Below are 11,773 nucleotides of genomic sequence, written 5' to 3'. Positions count from 1 at the left end.
AAGCAGAATCTGCACGAACACAAGCATCATTTGCTCAAAAAGAAGCTGACTTAATTAAAACCCAAGCTTATATAGAAGAAAAACAAAAGGCTACAGCAGAAGCTACCAGGAAGACAGCAGAACTTAATGCCAACTTACACGCACTGCGGCTAGAAAGAGCAGCAACAGCAGCTATCGCAGAAGCTGAAGTACCCGAAGCAGCTGCTAAATATGACTTCGAAGACGTGGATTATCAAAACATAAAAAAGGACGATGCTAGGGACGCAACCACTGGCTCAATGGCTGACGTTCACCAAGCTACTAAGTTAGCACATCCCTTAATATACCCTTCGCATCAGATTCAGATGGACAATGGTAAAAGCACAATGTACGACGTGAGGAAGGATAACACACAGTCAAAGGAGATCAGAGAATACAACTCTGGTGAGTTACCAGTGTTGCATGCATCCAACCACAACGTTCCTAACTCTCCTAATATTCCACAAGCACAAAGCTTATCCAGGAACACCAACCTGCATCAATATCACAGAAGTCCATCTACTTGTGAGTACAAACCACTACCATACAATGCAGACTTTCACCCCAGACAGTCACCTCCACAACCAACACCCAGAACTAATGAGACCAATTCATCTGCTACAATCGACTTAGCCAAGTATTTAATACGTCGAGAGTTGGTAAGTTCTGGACTACTAACATTTGATGATAAGCCAGAGAATTACTGGGCCTGGAAGACATCTTTTCTCAGTTCCACTGAAGATTTGAATTTGACACCAAGGGAAGAGCTTGATCTTCTCTGTAAATGGCTGGGACCCAAATCTTCTGAGCAAGCAAAGAGGATAAGGGCGGTGTGTATTCACAACGCATCATCAAGGGTCAGCATGGTGTGGCAAAGACTACAAGAATGTTATGGGTCACCAGAAGCAATAGAAAATGCCCTTCTAAATAAGGTAGATGAATTTCCAAAGATCACAACCAGAGAAAATCACAGACTTGGGGACCTAGGAGACATCTTAATGGAACTCGATGCAGCTCGTACAGATGGATTCTTACCTGGTCTTAATTACCTGGACACATCTCGGGGCATCAATCCTATAGTTCAGAAACTCCCACATCACCTACATGAGAGATGGATCTCTTTTGCAGCACGCTACAAAGATGAACACCATTCTGCTTACCCACCATTCTCTGTTTTTGTGAAATTTTTGTGTAACCAAGCTAAGACTCTCAATGATCCAAGCTTCACACCATTACTCACTGGTGGTATGAATCCACCCAGAATGGAAAAACCCTATAAGTCTAATTTTAGAGCTTCAGTGTCTGTCAGAAAAACAGAAGTCTCAACGAGTTCTGATGCAAACTTACAACAACTCAGACAAAAGTGTGATGGATCCTGACAAACAATGTCCACTGCACAACAAACCACATCCCTTAAGGAAATGTCGTGGCTTCAGAAGCAAATCGTTAGATGAGAGGAAAACCTTTCTCAAAGAAAAGAACATCTGCTATAAATGCTGTTCCTCTACTAACCACATGGCCAAAAATTGCAATGAGAATGTACAGTGCAGAGAGTGCAACAGCCGTCAGCATCTAACAGCTTTACATCCAGGGCCAGCACCATGGAAATCAGAGATCTCCGCAGCCCTAGAGATTCAGGGCGGGGAGCATGCAGAAAACCTCTCTCCAGCAGTGATATCAAAATGCACTGATGTTTGCGGAAGTGTAAAAAGTTCAAGATCCTGTGCCAAGATCTGTCTGGTCAAAATATACCCATCTGGGCAGAAAGAAAAGTCTGTCAAAACCTATGTGGTTTTTGATGAGCAGAGTAATAAGTCCCTGGCAAAGACTGAATTCTTTGAGCTTTTCGGCATCAAGACAGATGCAGCTGTGTATACGTTGAAAACCTGTTCAGGAGTTGTGAAGACCGCAGGGAGGCGAGCTAACAATTTTATTGTGGAGTCATTAGATGGCAAAGTCAGTATTCCTCTACCCACATTGATTGAGTGCGATATGTTACCAGATGATAGGTCAGAAATCCCAACACCCGAAGTTGCTGGACATTATGCTCATCTCAAACAGGTAACAGACAAGATACCAGCTATTGATGAAAATGCAGCTATCCTTATCTTGCTCGGCAGAGACATATTAAGAGTCCACAAAGTCAGAGAACACTGTAACGGGCCGCACAACGCCCCATATGCCCAGCGCCTTGATCTTGGCTGGGTAATAATAGGAGAAGTCTGTCTAGGAGGAGCTCATGTGCCAGCTAATGTCAACGTGTACAAGACCTGTGTGTTGAACAATGGCCGTACATCTCTCTTTGAACCCTGTAATAACGGTCTACACGTTAAAGAAGAGGTAAATACACCAGCATTGTACACTCGTACTCTTAACATTACCGAGATTATTAAATCTGATGAAACTGATAGCCTTGGCGAGGAATTGTTCAGGAGAACACCGCATGATGATATACCTACCATCTCTGTGGACGAGAAAGTCTTTCTGGATATTCTGGACAAGGAGATGTTTGTGAATGAGGCAAACAGCTGGACAGCCCCTTTACCCTTCAGGTCACCAAGACACCGACTCCCAAACAATCGAGACCAAGCAGTGAAGCGTTTCACAACACTGTGCCGTATGCTCAACAAAAGACCAGAAATGAACCAACATTTCTTCGCATTCATGAAGAAAATCTTTGATTTAGGTCATGCAGAACCAGCTCCACCACTCAACAAGGAAAAAGAGTGTTGGTATTTACCAATCTTTGGTGTTTATCATCCTCGCAAACCAGGTCAGATACGTGTAGTATTTGACTCAAGTGCTACCCATGAGGGCTTCTCCCTGAACAGTGTTCTACTGAGTGGCCCAGATTTGAACAATACGCTTCTTGGGGTCCTCATTCGTTTTCGCAAGGAACCAGTCGCTGTAACAGCAGACATACAACAGATGTTCTATTGTTTCACTGTTCGTGAGGATCACCGGGACTTTTTGCGTTTCTTATGGTTTGAAGATAATGATCCTGAAAAACCCATCAGAGAGTACCGCATGACAGTTCATGTGTTCGGCAACAGCCCTTCTCCTGCCATTGCTATATACGGCCTAAAAAGAGCTGCTCTGGAAAGACAAGATGAATATAGTAAGGAGGCAAAACAGTTTGTCCTAAGAAACTTTTATGTTGATGATGGATTAACCTCATTCTCCAGTGATGCTGAAGCCATTCGTGTTCTGAACGAAACAAGACAGATGTTAGCAGACTCAAACATTTGTCTCCACAAAATAGCTTCCAACAGTCCCGAGGTAATGAAGGCATTCCCCTCACAGGAATGGGCTAAGGAGCTAAAAGACCTTGACCTTGGTGCAGACCCTTTACCTCTGCAGCGGAGTTTAGGGCTCAACTGGAATTTGCAAAAGGACAGCTTCACCTTCCTTGTCTCCCGAGAAGAAAAGCCATTCACAAGAAGGGGCGTTCTTTCAACTGTCAACAGCTTATATGATCCTTTGGGATTTGCAGCACCTATCACTATGCAAGGCAAGGCTCTAATCAGAGAACTGTGTTCTGAAAACTGTGATTGGGATGCACCATTACCATCTGACAAAGAAACACAGTGGAGAGCATGGCAAACCTCATTAGTAGACCTCGAGAAGCTCCAGATTCCAAGGCAGTACATTCACACGTCTCTGCATACTACACTACGGAGAGAGCTGTGTGTCTTTGCAGATGCTTCTACACTAGCAGTATCTGCTGTGGCCTACCTCAGGGCTTTTGATGAGGAGCTATGCGCTGCCGTGCTTGCAGTTGAGTTGGCTGACACACTACTGGAAGAACTTGATATTGAAATCCATGAAGTAAAATACTACACTGACAGCAAAGTTGTTTTAGGTTACATAAACAACACTAGTCGAAGGTTCTATGTGTATGTTGCCAACAGAGTAGCACGCATCAGGAAGTCAACTAATCCAACACAGTGGTACTTTGTTAACACACAACACAACCCTGCAGATCATGGTACACGACCGGTGCCAGTCTCTCTTCTTTGCAGTACCAGCTGGTTGACTGGGCCAGAATTTTTAAAGAAAGTCAGTGAAGATGCACCACCTCAGCCAGACTCATTTGAGCTTGTTGAACCAGCCTCAGATGTTGAGCTACGTCCACTGATTACAACATTCACTACAAAAGTTGGGACCACACAGCTTGGATCACACAGGTTTAAACGCTTCTCCAGATGGAGGCTTCTTATCCACGGAGTAGCCAAACTCATCCAGAAAATCAGATCCTCATTGAAAGCTCCCGAAAATGATATGAAAAAATTAGACGAGTTAAAACAGGCAAAAAACATAATCATTCGGAGTGTGCAGGAGGAGGAGTTTAAGGAAGAACTTAAAAGTCTATCCAAAGGAGAGCTTGTACCTGAGCACAGTCCTCTTAGGAGCCTCAGCGTCATCCTAGATTCAGAGGGTTTGATAAGGATAGGTGGAAGATTGTCTTCTGCAGAAATCCCTTGGGAACAAAGACATCCTATAGTCATTCCAAAAAATTACCATGTAGCCCTTTTACTGGTTCAGTTCTACCATGAACAGGTCGCTCATCAAGGTAGACATATCACAGAAGGAGCAATTAGGTCTGCAGGGCTGTGGATTCTTGGAGGAAAAAGACTAGTGTCAAGTGTCATACACAAGTGCGTGACTTGCCGGAGACTAAGAGGAAAGATGGAGCAACAGAGAATGTCTGACATGCCCGCTGATCGTCTTACCCAAGCCCCTCCTTTCACACATGTAGGATTAGATGTGTTTGGACCATGGAATATCTGTGTTTGTCGTACAAGGAGTGGTGCGTCGGAGAACAAACGCTGGGCTGTTATGTTCACTTGTTTGGTCACAAGAGCAGTGCATATTGAAGTGATAGAGTCCCTCTCAACGTCAAGCTTCATTAATGCTCTGAGAAGGTTTGTGGCAATTAGAGGACCAGTAAAGCTTTTCCAGTCAGATCGTGGAACAAACTTTGTTGGTGCCTGCAAGGAGTTACAGTTTGCTGCAGAAGATCCAGAACTTCAGTCTTACTTCAAGGACGAAGGATGTACTTGGAAGTTTAATCCTCCCCACTCGTCTCATATGGGGGGAGTATGGGAAAGAATGATAGGAGTTGCTCGACGCATCTTAGATGCTATGCTACTTAAGGTGCACACACCCAGCCTATCACATGAAGTTCTTACTACGCTTATGGCAGAAGTCTCTGCTATAATGAATGGTCGCCCATTAGCTAACTCCTGGTTCAATTTTCACGCAGAAAACTGAGCTGGTATCTGCACCTCCTGGAGTATTTGATCCCAACGAGCTCCATAGAAAACAATGGAAGCAAGTACAATGCCTTGCTAATTCATTTTGGAAACGATGGCGTCAGGAATACCTTGCCACACTTCAGCCAAGGAGGAAATGGCAGGCAGTCGGACCTGACCTGGAGATAGGGGATGTTGTACTTCTGAAAGACAGCCAGGCTAAAAGAAATGAATGGCCCGTTGGACTAATTGTGAATACTTTTCCTGGACAAGACAATAGAGTCCGGAAGGTGGAAGTAAGGGTGGTCAAGGGAGGTACACCAAGGGTGTACATAAGACCCATCTCAGAATGTGTGTTATTGATTAAAGGTACATAGTGGTATAAAATTATACCAGACGGGGAGTGTGCTGCCACTGATATGTAGAGAATGGGTTCCGTGTTTTGTCTTATCTGGCTTACCGTAGTTGACTGTGAACCCGGAAGTTCAAAAGATTCATTCAGCAGTGAGCAGACAATTTTCTTTCTAACTTTTCCATCAGTCCCTAAAGAACATATGTCTGTAAGTACCGAGTATGTTAAAGTTAACACTCGTATCATATGTATCTCTTAAGATGGTTTAGTTTGTAATTTATTTGTTAGTTCGATAAAACGTCACGATGCTAATTGGGTAGCATGTCTATGGGCTTTTCCATGTATGTTAGCATCGGGCTAATTTCGTTAACGTTACCCGCTTAGTGCACTTCTGTTATACATTCTGATTTGTAATCAACTTAATTCATATCTTTTAATGACTTTGCATGTATGTAAAAATGAAACTATTTGTAACACGTATTTATTTTGTATTGCAGTTTCACAGTGCTTTCTTCAGTAAAGTTCAAAACTCAAAAACTACCTGCTGAGTGTTTACTGAAGGGACCTGTTAGCTATCTGTCAAGCTAGACGCAACTCTCCACACTAGTGAGGACAGAATAATACATCATTCATGTTGAATTACCAATTGATTAAGACTTGAAGATGTTTAGCAGTCCTGTCTTTGAAAACGTATTTCTTATAAACTAGTTTGTGTGTCTTCACAAAATCTATCTTAGCATCACTGAAAATGAATACTGTGACAAGTTAACTACAGTGTTTTTTTATTGGTCTGATCACAGATGTGCAATCTCTGTCACACTCAATGAGGAACAAAATTGTCTCTATGATGTCTCAAATGCTGTTCCCCATGTCTCACTGGCCAAGTCAGAATCAGATAAGTAGGAAAATTTAGGCTATTTTGTTAAAAAGTGTTCTTCTGACTGGAAACAACTTGAGACTGAACTGTTATGTTTTCGTCGTCTGCTTGTGCGTATAGACAGTCTTTCACCTATCTTCTGTTTCTCTAATGCCTGAGCAGATAAAACACACACACACCTCCTCTTTCTTATCAGAAACAGAGGCAGTGACCATACCAGCATTAAAGAGTGTGCCTGAATCTTTGTGGGCAAAACACAAATATGATGAAGGTTTAATAAAGAATTGTGAGCCACTTTTTATATCACCAAAATTGACCTACAGGCTTAAGAAACATCAATACCCCTTAAAACAAGAGTCTATTGATGGAATTACTCCTTTGTTTGAATCTCTTAGAGATGCATGTGAAATTGTTCCCTGCAAATCTAGTCCATGCTGCACTCCCATTTTTCCTGTGAAAAAGACAAAATCCACCCCACTGAGTGGCGCTTAGTTTAGCATCTGCTAGCAGTAAATGCTGCAGTTCAGCCAAGAGCTAACAATGTGCCAAACCTTTATACTATTCTTTCACAAGTTCCACCTGATGCTCAATGGTTCTCAGTTATAGACCTGGTGAATGCTTTTTTCAGTGTGCCTGTTCATCCTGAAAGTCTGTTATGGTTTGGTGATCGTGTGTGGACCTGGAGCCGGATGGCACAGGGTTACTGTGAATCTCCACAAATATACAATGAAGCTTTATGCAGAAGTTTAGAATCTCTCACTATCAGTCCTGGTTCTGCCTTGTTAAAGTATGTTGATGACATAATGATCTGGAATCCCACACGTGAACAGTGTGAGGTGGATACAGTTGCTCTGATTAAACATTTGGCGGATGAAGGCCATAAACCCAGCCTGTCTAAACTTCAGTTTGTACAACAGGGAGTTGTTTTTCTTGTCAGTTTATCACAGCAGAGGGATAGTCTCTTGCTAAGAAACTTGCTGTTGATACTATTCAGAATATACGTAAACCAATCACTAAGAAACAAATGTCTTTCAGTCATGTATGATCTGTGCCACACATAACACTGGACGCACACACGCAACAGCAGACCATTTGAACACTTCATGATGGATTTCACTGAACTTACTCCATCAGAAGGCAAGCGATATAGCTTGACGAACGTCACCATGTGGAGTAAGTGGTTGGAAGTATTTCCTGCAAAACATGCAAACAGTGCCACAGTGGCAAAAGCAATGAATAGACATAGAACAGCATAGAACGAATGAATGGGGTTCTGAAACAAAAACTGAAAAATGTGAGGAAACAGGCTTAACATTGCCAAAAGCCCTGCCACCCATTGTAAGAGGGTACTGGAGCCTGTGGACGACTTCTCCACGGCTGTGTACGATGCTCCCCGGAGGGCAATAGCCTCGAGGGAGCCAGGGAGCCAGTCGGAGGAGCACTGGGAGCAGTTAAAGTAGCCATAACAAAGAATCCCACAGGAAACCTGTGGTTGACTTATATGAACTTTACAGCCAAAAGAGTGACTAATTCATCTTGTGTGAAATCATAATACTGATGAATTTATACATCTGATGACCATTGTTGTATGTCTTATGATTAAAATGTAATCAAAAGGAGGGAATTGTGATGCAAAATCAAGTATTATTAAATAATGATTAAATTTAATCCTTAGCATTTTACCTAGTTATAATAGCAACTTGTACTCAGTGTATTTATGTTTGTTGAAAGATGCTTTAATGTTTAAAAGATTGTATGTTGTTCAAACGTTCTCTCATATATATGTTTTGTCTTGAAGCATTTGCAGAACTGCTGCAAGGTCAGTTATTGTCTAACAGCAGGCCATCCCACACTGACTCTGACCCAGAGTCACTGCATGCTCACAGGTGCTTATCAAAGTGCTGGAAAGGGAAATGATTTCCATAAAAGGAGAAAGGTCTGGGGGCAGTGTCCTGAGGGTGGAGGATGGTCTGCCCAGAAACAGAAGTTTATAAAACTCTGTGTGAATGTATGAAGTTTAGAACTGCATAGGATAAGAGAATTGAAACTCTGTCGATGTACTTCTCTCTTGCAAGATAATAAAACCCTAAAAGACATCTTGGTTGTTGAAGCTTCTTTACTGATTACAAGTGAGGTATCTAGGACCAGATATTGTAATTTTTTTTCATGACAGTGTGACAATTTTTGTAAGGTTTAGCTGAGTCTGCATGAACCATGACCTCTCCTTCTTTTAGTCATGAATGTGCACGCACACACACTCAGTGACTAGAGTATTCATTCTCAGTGATACTAAGATATATCATGTGACTGCATAATACTGATGTATAAACCACATTTACTGTAGAAATGCAAAATAATTATCCTGCTCTGAGAGCCATCATTTTCCCCTGCAAGAATAACCTACTACTGTGATATAATGGAACCTCAGCTGGGATACTGAAATTGCCCTGCAATGAGAGCATGATTTATGTCTAGTTTATCCAACCTTAATCCAGAAGTTAATTCAGCACTCTAGCTTTTACATTATATAATATTAATCTGGATTATATTATAGCTTTGAGAGCCAAAGAATGCCACAAACAGTCGGTGGAAAAGGAAAGAACCTCAAAGAAGATGTGTAAACATGTCAGAATATTTCGAACATCACTCTGTGTACTACTGCTGAGAAAATGCTTAATTAATGTATGACCATTCTTTAAGGTCAAAATCCTTTACTTCATAGCGTTGACAGTTGTTTTAATAAAAGCAAATGTAAAAGCTTTTGTCACGGTTAGACCACGGTTAGACCTCAAACACAGTTATTTTATTTGTGTGACACTATGTGTAAACTCAACTTTTAAAGAACACACATGTCAAACTCAAGGCCCACAGGCTCATTATCAATGGCTATCAATGGCCAATATACTGTGCTCTAAATACTCATACTACAAATCCCATAATGTCCTACAGTTAATGTGATCAAGCACGCACCCCTCCTCCCTGCTGTTCTGTTGATGTAGCCTACTCATCAGTGGTCAGCAAATGAATGCATGCTTCAGCACTTAAGCTAGTCCCCAAAAACTGGCCAAACAAAAAGTGAAATTTAAAAGCAGGGACTTTCCATACTGATGTGAGGCAGAGTATATGTTTGTTGACTTTGGAGGTGGCTTGTCTGTGGCCGTAATTAAAGAACATACACTATATTGCCAAAAGTATTCGCTCACCCATCCAAATAATTGAATTTAAGTGCACAAAGCAAGGTCCATAAAGACATGGATAAGTGAGTTTGGTGTGGAAGAACTTGACTGGCCTGCACAGAGTCCTGACCTCAACCCGATAGTGCGTGCAGTCTTCGCTCTAATTCGTCCCAAAGGTTTCTGTTTATTATGTAATTCATAAACACACTCCTAAACCTCGTGGAAAGCCTTCCCAGAAGAGTTGAAGATGTTATAGCAGCAAAGGTTGGGCCGATGTCATATTAAACCCTATGGATTAAGAATGGGATGTCACTAACATGGTTCAAAGGCAGGTGAGCAAATACTTTTTGCAATATAGTTTAACATAGGACAGCACCCACTCCCCCACCTCTCTTCTGGCACCTCTGGCTTCAGGGATGACCTGATTGTACAGTACATTGGCATTTTAATAAAGGTTTCAATACTTTATATTAAACAACTCACCTAACATGTAGGTGCGCTGCTGCGTGGAGCAAGTTTCTTCCTAGGGATTTATGCCAGTCTGCTGTTCTGCTTATGCTGAAGTTTGGAACCATCTGTCCAGCTGAGCACTGTGTTAAATGAATGTGGATTTTTCACTTAAATGTACATTTAAACAAAAAAACCCAAAAACAAATAAGTGGATGATTTATTTGCCTATTTTTAAATGCAACACTCCACTGCTGCATTCTCAACTGCTGAGTAGAAAGGACTAAGTCTGAAGTCAGTGCTAGTTTAAGGTGAATGTTGAACATTTTTAAATTATTGTATTTGTTTTGGTTTGGTTCTTTTTAAATTAATAAATAATAAATATGTTTTAATCTTGATGAAGCAGGTTCTACCTGAAATTATTAGGAGACACGAGTGTCACAGCCTCATGTTTCCATCAAAAGGCCTGCACTGTTGTTATAAATGTTTGTGTGAGAAGCCCAGATGTTTTCTATTAAGCTGTGAAATTTCCTCCTAAGTGGGAATTATTTGTTGAAAATCTCAAAGCAGTGTGTGGGTAAAATCTGCAGCAAAAAGAGAGTGACACATTCGGCTGCTAAAAGATTGAAATTCACAACACATAATCTCCTCACAGCCATGACTTTAGCACTGCATGAGCACTTTCCCTGCTACTTTTCAACTTCCTTTGATGTATAGGATAGGCAAAAAGTGTGTGTGTGTGTGTATATATATTGTCTGTGTACCGAGGTGATAAGCAGACAGGGTCACACTCTGTTTTCATGCCCCTGGTCTTACCTAAATGACTGTCTCTAAGCAGGCTAAATCTTCCATTACATTTGATGCTACTTATGCTGACCTGACTGCACTGTTACAGCACACCTACAGACTCTCATACATTTATGTCCTGAATTTCAATTGTTTGGAAATGAGCAGCTGTATGTAATGTAATAGACATCCATTTTTGGATCTACTCAAGATAACTCATATATTTAAAAATCTACAGGACATATAAACAATGTATATCTGCCTTCAAGAAAGCAGATATATATCTATATCTAGATATATCTATATCTATCTGTCTTTAGATAAATAGATAGATAGATATATCTAGATATAGATATATATAGAGAGATAGATATAGATATCTGCTTTAAGAAAGCAGATATACTGTGCTTTCAAACAAAAATACTAAATATAAAAAAAATACAAAGCGCAAATTGTTATTAATTCAAACCCTATAGTTATCTGTCACCATTTGTAAACCTGTGAAATGTCAAGTGAATTGTATAAGATTTTTAATTGTAAGGTAAATGAGAATTTGCAAATAAAATAAATATGTGGAAGAATTACTATTATCAAGAGCAGCATTGTGATGGAGTCAATAGCACTTCTGCCTCTAAAGCTAGAGCTAAATGTTCTGCGGTTCAAATCTACCTGCCAGCTGCAGCCTTTCTGTGTATACTTTGCATCTTCTCCCTGTGCAGAGATCCAGTCCTACACGCCTCTCTGCAGTGTCCTTACAACCGTCACCCCCCCACAACTCCCACATACCTATAGAGACTGTGTCTGTTCCCCGACCTAAATTACATAAAGTAAATATGACAACAAGAGGAGTTAATCATAATAA

The 11,773-nt window shown here is 41.1% G+C and overlaps 1 protein-coding gene across 1 annotated transcript; it reads left to right on the top strand.

Moving 5' to 3' along the window:
* Nucleotides 1-216: 216 nt before the first annotated feature.
* LOC137106973 (uncharacterized) lies at nucleotides 217-4,574 on the top strand. Its single transcript, XM_067491061.1, has 2 exons — nucleotides 217-4,456; nucleotides 4,564-4,574. Exons 1-2 carry the CDS (start codon nucleotides 1,354-1,356, stop codon nucleotides 4,572-4,574), a joined length of 3,114 nt encoding a protein of 1,037 aa, XP_067347162.1. The 5' UTR covers nucleotides 217-1,353.
* The last annotated feature ends 7,199 nt before the right edge of the window (nucleotides 4,575-11,773 follow it).

This window comes from Channa argus, chromosome 21, assembly GCF_033026475.1.
Source record: "Channa argus isolate prfri chromosome 21, Channa argus male v1.0, whole genome shotgun sequence".
In the NCBI taxonomy this organism is placed as follows: Eukaryota; Metazoa; Chordata; class Actinopteri; order Anabantiformes; family Channidae; genus Channa; species Channa argus.
This window is presented reverse-complemented; position numbering and strand designations above follow the sequence as displayed.

What these genes read in the sequence shown, in the direction of transcription:
- LOC137106973 (XM_067491061.1), top strand. Translation starts at nt 1,354, where the DNA reads ATGCAAACTTACAACAACTCAGACAAAAGTGTGATGGATCCTGACAAA.